A 17795-nucleotide genomic window follows, 5' to 3' on the forward strand; every position below is an offset into this window, starting at 1 on the left:
ATTCTACAGTACACATGTCAGAGGTCACTGTCTCAGCTGTGTGCGTACGCGAAGTGAGAGATTTGAAAGTGATCCAATCCTCAAACTGATATTACATCCAAACAGTGCATTTCTGGACATGAGTTGCTTATCAAAACTTAGTCTCGTTTACAACTCCTAGAAGACTGTCATAGGAATCTTCAATTGCCCTGTGCATATCGTTTAGGTATCGAAGTAACCTTCATTACAGTGATAATAATTAAATGTTTGAGATAAATTAGATTTCAATACTTTCTGTTAAAATTAGTGGATGGGATACGAAACATTTTCAGACTAACCAAATCAGTTACCGGTATACTGAAAATGCTAGTTTTAGAATTTTGATCATCTTAGAGAAATCTCTGCAGTCGCCAATTGGTGAACATATTTTGTATTTCGTTATGTCTGATAGTGATACAGCTGAAAAATGTGGGCCCAATGCACTTTCTGGAGTATGTGAAAATATCTAAAACAACAAGGAATATTAAATAACTTTCGAAGCGTAAGTAGTGGTTGGTGTCACCCCTTTCACCAACCAAGGTATTTTCTTTCGTATCCTTATCATGTCAGAACATATTTAAAAAGGGACTTTTCCACATTATGGCGAAGTGCTTCAATTTCAAATTTTTCCTGTCGGGTCACCGTCCATTATTCGAATCTATAAATACAAAATACCTGTTTCACCGAGCGAGGTGGCGCAGTGGTTAGCGCACTGGACTCGCATTCGGGAGGACGACGGTTCAAACCTGCGTCCGGCCACACTTATTTAGGTTTTCCGTGATTTCCCTAAATCGCTTTAAGAAAATGCCAGGGTGGGTCCTTCCCTATCCGAGCTTGTGTTCCGTCACTAATGACCTCGTCGATGGGACGTTAAACACCGATCTCCTCCTGTTCGATCGCAGATACTACTCCACCGACTGGCTGGACTGTTCACATGGATACCACACAGAATATAGGATACAGTTTCGTTACACAGTCTGTCGTTTCGACATGCGTAGGCGTACGGTAGTCTTACAGTCAGCAGACATGTATTTTATGATACGATTTTGCGCTGGTTGGAGTAAATTAGGTACCGTACACGGATTCCTCTTGAATTGACACTTCGAATGTTTAGGAGTCCCCATACCGTAGCCAATGTTGTGTTATATTGATAAGTTAATAATTTAAATTTCGTCTGACAGACAAACTGTGAAGTTCATTATGATTCGCGAGCTAACCTGCAATAATACTGTCTGTTTCGATTGTTGAGAGAATAGTTCTTCTCTGTCTGATGTAGCACACTCAACACAACGTCGGTACTGATGATATCAGTGAAAGTAGCTACTGCCACAGATCAAAATTTCATTTTTTTGTCTTACCCGATTGTTTTCTGTGGATGAAGGAAAAGGTATATAGTTCGTCTGGATGTATGGACCATTGAAAGTGCTATATGTCATACTTCGTGTTTTCACTGAAAGCTGTTCGACTGAGGAAGAAATGTTTGCGGTACGAACGAGAAAAACTGAATTCAATAAGGATTCACCAAGGAGAAAAACCTATTTACACCTTCGTCGACCGCTGCCGTCACTGTTGCTCGATGTAAGTGCGGTTTGTCTATATTAAGGGCTTATTTTTTAAAAAAAGTCTATTTGTTTCTTATCTGCTAATAGATTATCCGTAAAATATAAGAACACACGGTAAAACTCTATCTAGACGTAATATACTGAACGCATATACTGCAGAACAATGTTGGAGAAATTGCTCGTGCTGCTGTCTAATGATGAATTCTTCAGACCTCGCCGTGCTTGAGCTTGTCAAGTAGCATCTGTTTCAATTCTTAACCACAATCAATATGAAAGAGACATATTGACATTACTATGGAGTAACTTCAAGCTATCTAACTGTTTCGGAGACATTATTATTATTATAATTGTAATAACGGTACTTTTCATTCCTCACTCTGACCCATTTGAGAGTAAATGACTTATCATCAAAGTACCGGTACCAGTCGAAATGGTAATGGAGCAAAGAGATACCAGATTGAGAATATTTGAGAGAGGATTTCTTTTAGTTTACTCGCCAGTAATTGCCGTTTGAAATACGACTGTTAGTTCTGAACTTATTAGGTTTTTCCTAAAAACTTATTATGAATTTGTTCACATTCGTATTCCACCCTACTGCATTTTTCTTTACTTCTGAAATTTTTATCGTTGTTTTCTTATGCATCAAGTGCTGGGTGTGGCTCTACAGTTTTTCGATTGAAAACGATTTGCTTGCACTGCAAAGATAGCATACCATACATATCATCTTTCGTCAAGAGCGTGCAGGGACAATTTCTTGAAACAATTTCAATGTTTTTGGAGAAACTTTCGCGCTGGAAGTTTTCTCTTGGTTAAGACGAATATAAGTTAGTCAGCGACGACAAGTTAGCCAACACATCAAAAACTGGCGCAAAACTCTTCATATTCTATTTCCGTATGCCATATTTGTTGATATTTTGTATATTTTTTAGCTATCGAAGTTGCATAGAAACCTTCAGAAAGCCTCTTAATTTCTTTCAACTCGAATTCATGGAGCATTATTATGTTTTCTTCTGGCTGTTCAGTAAAAAGTAACGTTTTCGTCACAATTGTAAGCAGCCCAAGTTTTTGTTGTTATTGTAGCAACCAAGTAAGTTCACAGTTTTTGAGTAGTCCTATATCAACTTGTGCATTTTGTCAAGTTGTATTCTCTACTATTGTTTTTAATTTACAAGAAGCAAACTTGAAATTTTAACAAACATGCCACCTTGTACAAAGATGGAAGACTTCAATTCCCTGTTTTCACACAAGTTGCTAATATATTGGCCTAAATGGAAATAAGTGAAATCCCTGGAGGGAGCAATAAGTAAAAGTAAAGAACGGTAACCACTCACCTATATAGCAAATTGATGCTTGGAGCACAAAAACACATAACAGAAAACAGCATTCTTGGAAATTTCTGGATGGAGCAATTTGTAAAATTAAGTAATGGTAACCACTCACCTATAGCAGATCAATGTGAGGAGTGCAGGAAAACATAACAGAAAACAGCATCACACTGGCTTTCGAGCATATTCCTGTGGACAAGGCAGTGTGTATTTGGGCGTCTTTGTGGTTGTGTGGGCGACAGTGTGTGCACAATTACTGGAAAAAGAGCTAGTGCTCGAAAGCTAGTTTGAATGATGTTTTCTGTAATATGTGTTTCTGTGTCTCACACATTGCTCCTGTATAGGTGAGTGGTTACCTTTCATAAATATTGCGTATGAAGAAGAACATATAGGAAATTGCCATGAGTTTAAATTTATGTGTGTAATCCTGACTTTAAACAATAATCTGCTGTAAATGGTACAAACATTGCCTCTATATATGTTTAAGCATTTCGGACTTATACAAATTTGGATTAAAAGTAAAGCATTCTATTCAATTCAAGAAACATTTCAAAGGCATTTTAATAATACTTATTCATATAATGTATAGGCCTACATATGATGTACTTCCTAAAATAATATCTAGATATATAATGTCAAACCAGAAAGGTGCATGGTGTAATTCTTCATATATGTCTAGTTAGACATGTAACGAGAGTTATTTATTTCAAGTTTTAAAGATCCATTTGTGAACAGATCACTGGATATAGAACAAATCAGTTTTTAAAAATTACTGTGTAGTACCTAAGTACACTGGACTTTTGATAGTTCAACATCCATATATTGCTTTGCTTAGGAATATACAGAAAAATGTGAATTTGAGTTTAAGTTACCACTGTACATAAACAAAGAATGATGAATCTGCTATATGGGCCAAAAAATAGGTTTAAGTATACTAAGGAGCTAAAAATTACTGTAAAATTATTATGTGCATTTATGCATCATACACCTTCTTCATAGGCAACAAATAATTCTTTATGGGTACATATGCATATTCTTTCTCACAGTTCACATCTTAGTATTACAGACAATCTTATAATATAATGTTCATTCAAGTCCTCTAGTTTAAAATTGCTTACTGCATGTACCAGTTGTTTCAACTTACATATTTTTCAGGAAACGTATACTACAAACATATGTTGTATTTCATAGTTACATTCTACAAGAACTTTACTGCTACATTTATGGCTAAGTTATTCATCTATACTATAATAAGATCCATCTAAAAGTAACTGCCTTAGTTTTTCTTCAAACTGAGGCATGTTCCCAACCAGGTCTAATGTATTTGCAGCTGTGAATATGGACAATCATCAGCTGTATAATGGAATGATGACAATGAAAATTTGTGCCCGACTGTAACTTAAGCTCGGATTTCGCACTTATCGCGAGTGATCACCTTTCCATTAACCTATCTGAGCCCGCTCCATGGCCAGATCTAAACTTCCATATGCCATCAACCATGTGTCTACAATCTACACTCATACATCCATTTTGTATATTCCCATATGGGGGAGATGTTTTAAATGAAAGTCGCTTGCCAAGTGTTAGCAGATAAATACAATATTGCAGTACCTGTGTTATTCAGAAATACAATGCAGTGTTCCTTTGGGCATGCACTCATGTCTCCTCTGTATGGGAATATACATAACACATGTATGAGTGCAGGTTGTAGACACAGGCTTCAGTTTTCTTGAGGCCTTGTCGAATCTGTGGAGTGTACTGGATTCTCTCCCTGACCAAGGCCAGGCTGGCTCTTCTGGTGATCCAGTTGGTGACTGCAGTTCTGATGTGATGAATAACCTTAACAAATGATGGTATGATTCAAATCATCTATTGCGAAGGCTGTTCATCAAATCAGAACTCCAGCTACCAACCAAATCACCAGAATAGCCAGCCGGCCTTGGTCAGGGAGAGGACTCTGTACACTTGACGCATTCTTAATGAGACCTCAAGAAAACTCTTTTTGCTCCACCTTCAGTGGCGTTGGTAGTCTTCTCTGACTTGTGGAAATGGATAGATGCAGTTAGCAAGCCAATGAAGTGTGGCACTCATCCATCTACAGGCAAACTGCTAAATATGAACACCTTGCTGCTGAACCACCGCAAGAACCTCAGAGAACTGTCATCAATAATTGTACTGAGAAAGCAACTGACAGTGCTATCTTGCATATACTGGGAAAGGGCTAAATTATGCATTGATGCTGGTGACCATAGCAACAGCAGAATTTATCAGCACAATGGAACAGGTAACTCCTGCACTTCCTTGGGACACTGCAGCAGAAATATGACATGGAACATTTAGTTACACTTACCAGGGCTATTCCACTGTTCAGCCAAACATCTCCAAGAAAGTGAGGAAAGGACTCAGCAGCTCCAAGAAATTGCTGAGACAGTCATCCTCCCAGCAAACAAAAGGAACTGCATGTTCTTGTTACCAAGTCACATTTACATGCAAAATTGTATGACCTTCTAGAATGTGACACATACAGGAGAACTGAAGATGACCCTACCAACCGAGTGAAGTGTACGTCTTTTGAGATTCTCCAACACACATACCCAGACAAGAAGACAGTGAAGAAACTTCGTCCACAGCAGCTGCACCACCTGGACTTTATGGACTGCCTAATGTCCCCAATGAAGCTATGCCTCTCCGTCCAAATGTTAACAACATTGGTGCACCAACATATGAATTGGCAAAACATCTGATGGCAATGCCCAACTCCTTTGTGGGGAAAATGGCTGCACCACATATGAAATTCAGCAGATTTCATCCAGCAACTCCGGAACTTCAGACTCATGTTGAGTTTCAGCATAGTCTCTCTCTTCACAAGGGTGCTGCTAAGAGATTCCCTAAGCCTCATAGGATAAATGTTTGGCCAGTGCTAATGAAACTGCTTGAATTCACGCTTATGTGAACCGACTTTCTATTCAGTAGAAAGGTATGTAGACCAGACTATCTAGGCACTACAGGAGAGATGCGCTAACTATAAATGCCACACAGACAATGTACAGCTGACAAAGTCCTCTGTGGCAGAGCACTGCATCTCCTGTGGACATTCCATGAATTACAATGACACCAAGTTGTTGCAATAATTTTGCACCTTATGGGATTGTATTCTCAAAAAAGCTGCAGGATCTGACTGCATGACGAATTGATAAATAAAGGCAGCGGCTTTCAGTTAACGAAGGCCTGGGCTTGCCTTGAGTATGACCAAGGCACAGTGGCAGTATATGTGAAAGGTCACTCCATCTTGACAACTGAAGAGGATGAGGAATCATTGTTGCCATGCTAACAGGGATTAAGGCCCAACACAAGCCACAGCACTACTGAGGACTCTTGATTGATGCCCGATGCCACTCTTCCCCCACCACTGCACCAGGTCCGTGTCCTGCTGGAGGCTGTGAGAGGGGAGGGTGTCGGAGCATATAAAGATGGCACCCAGCAGATATCACTCAGTCATCAGCAACATTTGAAGATAGCAGGAAGTCAGCTTGGAAAAATATCCTGCCCTTTGGACAATGCCACCTAACTGAATACCTGAGAAATATTCAACAATTTTTTTGCTTGCAGTTGATTTTTCCATTATATTATGCCATGAACCATAAGTGGATGAAAATAGCCAAAGTATGCTGTTTTTATTGTGCTCTTCTCCCTACTGTTACATATTACAGTGGAACCTTGCATAGGTAGTCTAATTCATTCCAGAATCTTACTTATAGCATGAAACACATGTTAAGTGAAACAATTTATCCATATAAATTAATGTAAAATATGATAATGCTTTCCATGCAGAAAAAGTACTAAATGTTTTATCTTATTCATGCCATTTATTTAAAGAAAATTATACGTGCAGTATTATGTAATTTATTATTCATGATACGTAACTAATTATTGTTTACTAGGAAGCTATCCATAGTCATTTGTTTCTGCTGATTCTTCAACACGTGGTGAAAATGTGACGCAGCATTGTCATCAGGTAAATTTGTAGCACACATAGCCACTCCTTTATTGGGGTGATGGTTTTCAGTTATGATGCAAGTGATCCCCATGCTTTCAGCATTTCTCCAGAAGATTGCTGCTACCAGCTCCTCCTCCTCTGAAGAACTCCTCTCCACAACCCCCTTCTGTGAAACACACTGCAACTCCACAAGCTCTTCAGTGGTCATTTCTTGGCTGTGATCTTCCACAAGGTCATCGATGTCATTATTATCCACTTCTAGTCCCATACTCTTGGCCAGAGACTGAGGCTCCATAGGTACTGGCTCAAATGCCTCAGAGTCACATTTGACAGTGCACTCTGGCCAAAGCTTCTTCCAAGCAGAAATGAGAGTTCCCTAGGTAACCTCTTCCTATGCCTTTTCGATCATCTTGATGCAGGCTCTGAGAGTGAGATTGTTAGCCTCAGTCATCTCAAAGATGCTTTTTAAAGTTAGAAATAATCTGCTGGTCCATAGGCTGGAGTAACAGAGTTGTGTTGGGAGGCAGAAATTGGATCTTGATGAATTGAAATTCTGCAAGAAGGCAGTCTTGTAGGCATGGTGAATGGGCAGGACCTTTGTCCATAACAAGCAAGACATGGAGTGGCAGATTCATCTCAAGGAAATATTTATTTGGCTGAAGGACCAAACACTTCATTGATCCAATCATAAAAAAGATCACATCACCTAAGCCTTATTGTTAGACCTCCACATCACATTTAACCTGCTCTTCTGGACTTTACACTTCTTGAAGGCTCGTATAGTTTCTGAATGGTAAACAAGCAGTGGTTTAATTTCCAAATTGCCGCTTGCTTTGGCACAGAATAGCAGTGTGAGATGGTCTTTCATTGGCTTGTGACTGGACAATGCATTCTGCTCTCCTGCTGTAAAGGTACAATTCAGCATCTTTTTGCAGAATAGACCCATCTCATTACAAGTAAAAACCTGTTTCGGCAGATAACCCTCAGAATCTATGAACATCTTGAAGTTGCTGATGAAGTTCCCTGCTGCTTTTGTGTAGGAGCTGACTGCTTTGCCATTCCTCACACTGCAGTGGATGCCAGTACTTCTCCTAAACTTCCCAAACCACTCATGGCTTCCCTTAAACTCTTCTTTGGCCACTGATGATCCTGGTGTCTTCTTAATGAGGTCAGCAAAAATCATTCTCACCTTCTTACAAATGATGTTCTTTTTAATAGTATCGCCTTGTAATTGCTTTTCATTTATCCATATAAAGATCAACCTTTTGACATTGTACAGATTGTGAAACCGTTTTTAGCACTTTCTTACTCACAAATAGTTGATGTAGACCGATTGTACAGTATGTGTGTGCTAAATCAACAATACTCACCCCACGTTCGCATTTTACAGTGATTCTGTTTCATTTCGAACGTCATTTTTCTTTCTCTTAAGGTCATATTCTTGTGGCTTTTTCTCCAGAGACATTTCTATGAAGGTTATTAAAATTTGCACACTGAAAAACACTGTGTGAATGCAGGTTTAGAAAAATGTGTGATCACAAGCAGCACTAAGATGGTAGCAGAAAGAACACTAAACTCAGACTGCAGAACATACTACAGACATTGTTCATATGCTGCTTCTGACAATGAAAGGTGTTCATATTGTTGAATGTTCCCTCCCCCCCCCCATCCCACTCCGCACCCCCCTCCCCCGCTGTGTGCAAACTGCTGGTGACATCACACTAAATCATCATCACTTGCTATGCGAAACATTGCTCATGAAGTGAGTAATTTTTTTTACAGTGTGTTTTGTTTGTTATGCGAATTGCGTGTCATTGGAAGTGCTCGTTAAGTGAGGTTCCACTTTATTCTTTAGACAAATGTTGTTGTACTCAGTTTTTTGCATTGAATATGGTATGGACACTTCAGTATGCTGTCTGTATGCAGGACTCTCGTGGCCACCCATTTTTAATTTATTTTGTCTGTGACACTAGTATTAGAGGAGAAATTAATGTAATTTGTCTTTTATAGATTAACCGAAAGACCGTTAATTTTAAATCATTTGTAAACCACATCTGCAAATGCCATATTTAGTGTGTCATTTAATATATTCCCTGCAGGATTATTAACTGATATAGTGGTGTCACATGGCAAATCATTAATAAATACTAGAAAAGCAATAGACCCAATACTGCGCTTTGAGGCAGTCTAATTCTACTGAGCTTTGAGGCATTCTAATTCCAATGGAGCCACAGTTGAAGATACATGGCCACCATGCATTCCTTCCATTATAGCTGTCTGCTTTCTACCACATAACTAAGGTACAAGCTACTAGCCAACTATTCCACTCTTTTTCTGGGTGTTCAAGTGAATATGGGGTTCAACTTTGCCAAAAGCTTCTGACAGGTCACAAAATATTCCAAATGTCATTGTATTGTCATTCATAGATTCCAAAAAATTGTCAACCAATGTATGTATTGCATTCTATGTTGATACCCCCTTTTGGAAACCAAACTGACTATTGCTGAGGCTGTTGTATTTACTAAGATGCTACACCATTCTGCTCTGCTTTGTATCACTTTCTCCAATACCTTAAAAAATGGGAATACTAAAACTGTGATAGATAGTTTGTAGCATCTGTCTTTTCTCCCTTTATCATAAATTGGTCATGTACGTCCATACTTTAATCTGCCAGGGACTACTCCTTCGTCAAGTGACATATTAAAAATGTGGCACAGGGCTTTACTTATTCCTCTACAGCAATATTTCAATAATCACTGGAAATGCTATTAACTCCAGAAGAATTTTTGTTTTTTTAAAGAAAGTTATTTTTTTTCTATTTCCTTCATTGTCATTTTCCAAACATTCATCACTTCTATTTTGTTAGTTTGAGTTTTATGCAAGAATTTTGTAGCTTTGTGTACAGAACCTAAGCACGCTGCTGGATTTCTAACTATTATGAAATGATTGTTCAAAATATTTGCTAGCATTTCAAGATCATCCACGTCAACGCACCCATTTCTTAAACTAATCATTTCTTTGACAGCCGAACATTTTTCACATATTTGCATATGGTTTTCATTGTCTTATTAGATTTATCAGTTTTCTCTTTTAAGCGCATACTTTTGTATTTTTGTAACACCTTCCTTAATATCTTACATTTCTCTTTATCATGCCTCATCATTTTGGAACTGTTAGGCAATCTGGCAGATGCCTACAATTCCCGTTTCGGTTTGCTTGAAATTTCTATGCCCTGAGTAATCCTTGGCTTTGTTGCAGTGTTACGGTGGTTTTCTCTAGCTCTTTTACTTTGAAAACACCTCCTCAAAAAGCCTTGTAGCTTGACTAACAAATAAATCAGATTTTAAGTTAACACTGTTTATATTATATTACATACTTCAGACCACATCTGCAGGCTGTAGATTCTGCCTGTATGTCTCCATTATTTCTTTATGTATTAATCTCACAGTTTTCTAGATAGGTTTGATTGTAAGAGTGAACTGAGGGATAGTAAGACTTACAGCATCATGGTCTATCAAGCCATTTAATAGTTGACTGACTGTCAGGCAGCTGTGTCTAGACTCATCAACAAAAACGTTATCAATTAAAGTACTAGGATGGTCAGCTACCATAGTGGGAAATTCTACCACTTGCACTAAATTGTTAAGAGCTCACCAGTTGATCCAGGTTTACTCTGTTACTACTTTCAGACAAGATATTTACATTAAAGTCATCTAGTAACAGCACTGAAATGGTTGCCCCCCCCCCCCTCCATTTTTTTCTGCTTCCCATATAAAAATTACTCAAGTCTAGGGCTCTAAATACTACATTATTTCTACCATAAATCACTACACCACTTTCTCCATGGTAGATCTATAATAATGAGTTGCTGAACAGAGGCTGTCAATACACAGCATGTGAATTCCACTTGTAACATAGTGTTGTGTGAAATATAGTATGTCAGGTTGCTTTTGACATTCGCTGTCATTTAGGTTCATCACTAACTGGTCTATTTTATTTTTATGTCCTCTTATGTTCTGGTAGAAAATTGCTAGAGATTTAGACTTGCTTAAATTTTTAAAATTATTGGGTGCCAGAGTAATTTCACGGAGTATATGTATCGGAGGTTTGGGCTTCATTCTTTTATTGAAAGCAATAACAACTTTTTCTCATCTGCTGGCCTGCTAAGCCTAACACATCTGAGGGTTCTCCTTCAGGGTTTACTCCCTCAGCCTTTGAAGATCCCTCTTCACCACAAGGCAGTGGTTCCACTCCTCATTTGCCCTTAGGAGTGAAGGGGTGCCTCCTCCACCAGCTGTGCCATACCGAAGATGTTCTTCTCCACCATAGCTGCCGTTAAGGGCTTCGCCTATCCCTGGCAAGGGTTGATAATGGTAAGGAAAAAGGAGAGGTTTAGGATAGGATAGGATAGGAGACAGGCTAATGATAGGTCGTTGTGGGACACACTTTGTCTGGCTCCTCCTCTTTGGCCTGACCGGCATGGGTGACCCTGCTGGTAGCTACGCTACCGCCGGCATAGTCCTCTGGATCCAGAGCACACAAACCTCCTTGCACTGATGGTGCTGTGTTAAGGCGGTGTCCCCTGAGAGACCTGCAGGTGACGTTGACTACAGAGGAGAGGATGAGTGCTTTGAGATTGAAGTGATTCGGTCATGTGAAGCGAATGCACTTAGCTTGAACTCCACACCAGTTTTTGAAGATGGAAGTACCAGGAAGAAGACCAGTTGGGCGGCCTAGAAAGAGGTGGACAGACCAGGTTAAGGAAGATCTCAAGAAGAGAGGAGTAACATGGGATGTAGCAGAGAGAGGGAAAAGCTATACCAGGACAGAAACCAATGGAGGCATATCGTTCATACAGTTCTTATCCGGCTCACTGGAAGGAAATACTGATGATGATGATGGTTTGGGTTTCTGATCTGCTGTATCCTCTTCCTCAGCTGTGAAGGATGTCAAATATCCTCTTGGAGTGTGGAATTCTCTTTTCTTCTTAGCTCATTCTTGTGGTTACTGCCGAGATTCAAATAATTCTGACTTGTCAAGTGTGCTCTGTGAGTCACTGGCATGTGATACTGTATTTCTGTCATCAAATCAGTTGCTAATAATTATTCTACTGCTGGTACATCCAGGTTTTGTACCTATGTAATGGAAACTTTCATTGGAAATGCTACACAAGATGCCAATTTAAATGGTCCAGGTATTCATTTTTCTGGTAATGGGAGTGTCACGTGTTTAACTCTGTTTTGGTTTTGGAAATAGCATTCCAAGATCTGCTTATACAGTTCTCTTTTATCCCTAGAAATTCTATGCAGCCCATGTCTTGTGAAGTGTTCCCTAAGTAAATGGCCTGTTACAATAAATTTTACATGTTTAAAACTGCTAAATATTTTTCTTAGTTTTCAGTTTGCTACCCAAGTAGGAAAATCAGTAACTGATGTCAAATTGAAAGAACCAATCTTTCTGTCAGACTCTTTCAGAAAATCTGCATTGAAATCCCCACAAACAATAATTTGATTTGCTCTGTCTGACAGATAGCAGAACAAAAAATCAAGTTTTTCAAAAATAGTTGAAAATTTTCCAATGGGGGTCTATACATGGCTACAATTATAAAAGTGCCATTATTTAGTTTAAGCTCACATTCACATGTTTCTATATGTTGCTCTACACAAAATTTTTTACAAGGTGTACAACTTTTGATTCTGCCGTTTTTTCCCCAACATTTGAGACTTTAATGAAACAAATTGGTTACACATCTATCGTTCGAAGTATTTTCGATTGCTGGCCCCTACTTTCTCCCATCTTTCGGGTGGTGTACGAATCCCGTTTACACAAATACTTAGCATGGTAAATAACAAATTATCTTGTATCATAGTAACAAGGTTTCGCAAAAACTTATTTATAGGTACACTCATGTTCAAATGTGGAGCTTAATTGTACTCATGAATATGAAATTAAATTGTTATGTCACGTATACTGGCAGCATTGAGAAATGGTTTGATGTACATCAGTATGTGCCAACAGCTTCTGAATGGAGTTGAAGCAGTCACATACATTCTGATGGTGTGTGTGTGTGTGTGTGTGTGTGTGTGTGTGTGTGTGTGTAAAGAGATTTACTTTTGTTGCTGTGAGTATTTGAAAAAACTCTAACACTAACAAAATGACTTCTGTGGAAAAATAACTGTTCATGGTGGCTTCTGGTGGCATTCTCTCTCTCTCTCTCTCTCTCTCTCTCTCTCTTTTTTAACTGCCTTAGGCTTTACCCCTGAATCTAAGCTTCAGACACATTTTTAGACCAAGGAAAAAAATGCCTTGCTTTTGGGTAAATAAGAGTAGAATGATCAGATGAGAATTACTAATAAAATTCTTGTTAAGTAATAAAAGTGCAATTTAATTTGAGTAAATGTATAAGAGTATCAAATCAGTAGTGTTACATCTCTCATTGAACTCTTGAGTTTGCCAACTAAAACAGCTTCAAGATATGACACCACAGTTCTGCATGCATCACTGAGGATTTGTAGTGATAGTGCCAGGTTAGTATTGTTATAGACTATAGATCCAGTGGAAAGTTTATGGTAAGTGTGTATTACCTGTTTTGACATTTAACAGTGGCACAGTGGTACCATTTAAAACTAGTGGAATGTTTAGCAAACATTGGAAAATGTATGTTGGGAATTGCTAGGGGTGACAGGAAAACAAATATGATACCAGGGAATAACCAGAATGAAAGACTCGAGTAAGGCTGTAGTGACAATGATCTACAGATAGGTGGGTCATGTAGTTATAGATGGATGAAGGAATTCCTTGCTGGAGTCCAAGAAATAAGAAAAGACTGAGACAAGATCCTGATGAAACATAGGCTTACATTAGAAAACAAGCAGGAGTAGTGTGGATGCATTTTGCTGAAGACCACAATGATAATAATAATAATAAAGATTTTATTGTCTTTAGGCTATTACAGCAATTGACAACGTCAAATGTAGTTACAATTTATAGTACAGTGTGATACGGTATTGACTACTGAAATATTTTAGCTTATATTACAATAAATGTACAGTGGGTCATCTGTTGGATTACTGCATTTTACAGTTGAAGAATTCATTGATATCATAGAACGGGTGGGCAATAAACCATTCATGTAGTCTTTCTTTGAATGTATGTTCAGGAAGATCCTGTATAGCATGTGGCAGCTTATTAAATAGTTTGTGCCCTGTGACTTCATAGCTATTTATTGATTTTGTTAGTCTGTGGTAGAGTCAAGAGGAGAACTTTACCCAGCAGTGAATGTCAAATTTTTGCTGTTGCTGCTGATTCAGTACGAATGGATAAAAAAAATCAAGATTACATCCAATCTGTTTTACAGTCCACATCTTTTCTGTGTAACTCACAATTCTGCAGTCATTTTGCAACATTTGAAAATGCATGGAACTGCATAGTTCTTGAGACTCATTTTGATAAATAAACTGCAGGAATATTCTTTACATAAAAATTTTTCTTTGGTTTTCAGTGTCAGAAGATTTGTGAAACACTGGTGTTTCTGTACCAGATGGTGCCAACCTGGTACTCGCTTCGGAAAATTTTGGCATAAGCTGTTGTTTTATGGTACACTTGAGAACTATGTAATGACAAGCTGCCTTGGATTTTTTGGTAAGGAAATTTAACTAACAGACTGGAATTGTCAGTATATTTTAACATACAAAAAAACATACTGTCAAAAAAATGGGAGCACGTTGAGAGGGTATGTGATGTTATTTCAGGGATTATAAAATCAAATCCAATATACAGTGAACTTACCAGTACATGCCAAATTAACTTGTTCTTTGACGGGAGGTACAGATTTCAAGGGCTTACAGTGTACTTGGTGCACCATAAGGTCATCCTTCCATGTGTTGGTCAGACATGGTTGACTGGAACTTTGACAATGAGTACACCCGCTCTCACGTTCCTATGCAGTCCAGCATTGGGCAACTGTCAGATCCAAATGCCGTAGTAAATCTGGATACTGCATGATTCTACCAGCTGCCCAAATGGAGCCCCCCAATGAGGCCCCTTTCAAACTCTGTTAGGTGCTGATAATGCTGCCATCTTTCTATCCTTGACTCTTTTCATGCCTTTTGTATGCCATCCACCCATAAAGTTCTTAGACTTCTTCTGTTCTTAGCATATTATCAGTGTCGGAACAGCAACTATTATGTCTACGTGAACTAATCTGCATTTGACCAATCAGTTGTGAGCAGGCAATGTTAAGTAATGGATGTGCAACCATAGTGTGTCAATGTTGTTGCGTCACAAATTGCAGTAGATTGTCCAAGACGTTGTCCACAATGTTTTGAAGATGAGAAAAGTCTGTGCAAAGTTTGTCCTGTACTACACCGTGACTCCCAAACAAAAACAATGATGTATGGATGCATGCAGTGACTTCATTGGAATGCGAAACATGGGCAGTTCTTTTCTGGAAGAAATCATTACTGGTGGAAAGACTTTGTGTTATCAATACAAAACAACAAAGTGCAGGAATTCGCATGTAGTGACAGTGCTTTGACGACATGACCGACATTCCATTTAATTTGAAATGCAAGTTGAACAGCGTCCCAAAGAAGGACTTTTCTGATAGTTTCAGATAGTGCATCGTACTCAAGTGGCATGAGATTATGTAGAAGAGATTAAGCATTAAAACCACTATCTTAACATTCCTCTATTTTTAATTAATCTCACCTCAAAACTTTTTGGACTGTCAGTGTACTTACACCAGGCCTCGTAACAAAGCTAAATGCAATCAAACTAATGTACTCTGATGGCCATTCTATATTTCATGGAGAAGTGCAACGTCAATCATTTATGTACCTGCCATTGGTCTGTACATATCCAAAGTTACATTGACGCTTGCCCATTCCTTCTGCTCTGTGGTCTGTGATGGGCCATGCCCAAAACGTATTATGAAAATAAAGGAGTTGGGTCATTCCATGTCAGTTCAACCAGGGCTCTAGCTCATAGTCTCAGATTTGACTGAAATTCAGTACACTAATTCTACCATGTGTGGAACACTCGTGTACAAAGTATTAGTTTCCCCTACCAATTAGTTCCAGAATTATGACTTGTGAAAGAAGGTGGCATGACCTGGAAATTGCAACCCGCATCTGGCAATCTATCTTCAGACCCAAATTCAGGTTTTAATAACTTTGGAACTATTCCACACAGTCCAGTGAAATTTTTACAACCTAGTAACATCCATTTAGAGATTACACTCCATGAATCAAAACACCAACAACATATTTCTGAGGGAAAATAAAAAATTCCAAAATGTGATTAAAAAAATGTAATATGTTAAAAGATACATATTGTAGGTGCCCTCTGTGCCAAATATAATTCACTCAAAAGGGGTATAAATTTTTTGTGGTAAGCTTAATGTGGCCCAAACACACACAGAACTCATCATGCCCATATCAGTCACAAAAACTGAGTTACATGCACACGAAAATACAAAAATTTGAAAAATTACCTGAAAAACATGGATTTTCGAAGTGTGGTAGCACAAAAGGGACAAGTGGTATCCAAGCCAAATTTCACACAGTGCATTGTTGTTGTTGTGGTCTTCAGTCCTGAGACTGGTTTGATGCAGCTCTCCATGCTACTCTATCCTGTGCAAGCCTCTTCATCTCCCAGTACCTACTGCAACCTACATCCTTCTGAATCTGCTTAGTGTATTCATCACACAGTGCATAAGTAGACCATAATGATATATATCTAAAAATTTCAGCATGTTATTGCAAGACATTTGTGTACAATGGAAGTTGACAGATGTATTTAGTGATGTGGTCATTATTCCACAACACAATTTTGTAAAAACATATCATAAACTGTTCTGCCTCTTCTTATCCTCTCCCACAACTTTTTAATCACTAAGCAACAACATATAGACAGATTAACACAAACTATCATTAATGTTTACTGCACCTTAACTGCTAAAAACCAGTTGATTGTGCTTCGAACAGAAGTTCTCCCACACTTTAGCTACTGTACTCTGTACATCATCATCATCATCATTTAAGACTGATTATGCCTTTCAGCGTTCAGTCTGGAGCATAGTCCCCTTTATAAAATTCCTCCATGATCCCCTGTTCTATGCTAACATTGGTGCCTCTTCTGATGTTAAGCCTATTACTTAAAAATCATTCTTAACCGAATCCAGGTACCTTCTCCTTGGTCTGCCCCGACTCCTCCTACCCTCTACTGCTGAACCCATGAGTCTCTTGGGTAACCTTGCTTCTCCCATGCGTGTAACATGACCCCACCATCTAAGCCTGTTCGCCCTGACTGCTTCATCTATAGAGTTCATTCTCAGTTTTTCTTTGATTTCCTCATTGTGGACACCCTCCTGCCATTGTTCCCATCTAGTAGTACCTGCAATCATCCTAGCTACTTTCATATCTGTAACCTCAACCTTGTTTATAAGGTAACCTGAATCCACCCAGCTTTCGCTCCCATACAACAAAGTTGGTCGAAAGATTGAACGGTGCACAGATAACTTAGTATTGGTACTGACTTCCTTCTTGCTGAAGAGAGTAGATCGTAGCTGAGCACTCACTGCATTAGCTTTGCTACACCTCGCTTCCAGTTCTTTCACTATGTTGCCATCCTGTGAGAATATGCATCCTAAGTACTTGAAACTGTCCACCTGTTCTAACTTTGTTCCTCCTATTTGACACTCAATCCGTTTATATCTCTTTCCCACTGACATTACTTTCGTTTTTGAGATGCTAATCTTCATACCATAGTCCTTACATTTCTGATCTAGCTCTGAAATATTACTTTGCAAACTTTCAATCGAATCTGCCATCACAACTAAGTCATCCGCATATGCAAGACTGCTTATTTTGTGTTCACACATCTTAATCTCAC

The 17795-nt window shown here is 38.6% G+C and overlaps 1 protein-coding gene across 1 annotated transcript in view; it reads left to right on the top strand.

Annotated features, from left to right (window-relative positions):
• The first annotated feature begins 1426 nt into the window (after positions 1-1426).
• The window catches only part of LOC124777570 (DC-STAMP domain-containing protein 2), a 254458-nt gene continuing 238089 nt past the window's right edge, over positions 1427-17795 (top strand). The window contains exons 1-2 of the mRNA XM_047253029.1: positions 1427-1596; positions 14404-14543. Of these exons, the coding sequence (XP_047108985.1) occupies positions 1448-1596; positions 14404-14543 (289 nt within the window). The 5' untranslated portion in view covers positions 1427-1447. The remainder of the gene's footprint in view (positions 1597-14403; positions 14544-17795) is intronic.

Source organism: Schistocerca piceifrons, chromosome 1 (assembly GCF_021461385.2).
Source record: "Schistocerca piceifrons isolate TAMUIC-IGC-003096 chromosome 1, iqSchPice1.1, whole genome shotgun sequence".
Classification (NCBI taxonomy): Eukaryota; Metazoa; Arthropoda; class Insecta; order Orthoptera; family Acrididae; genus Schistocerca; species Schistocerca piceifrons.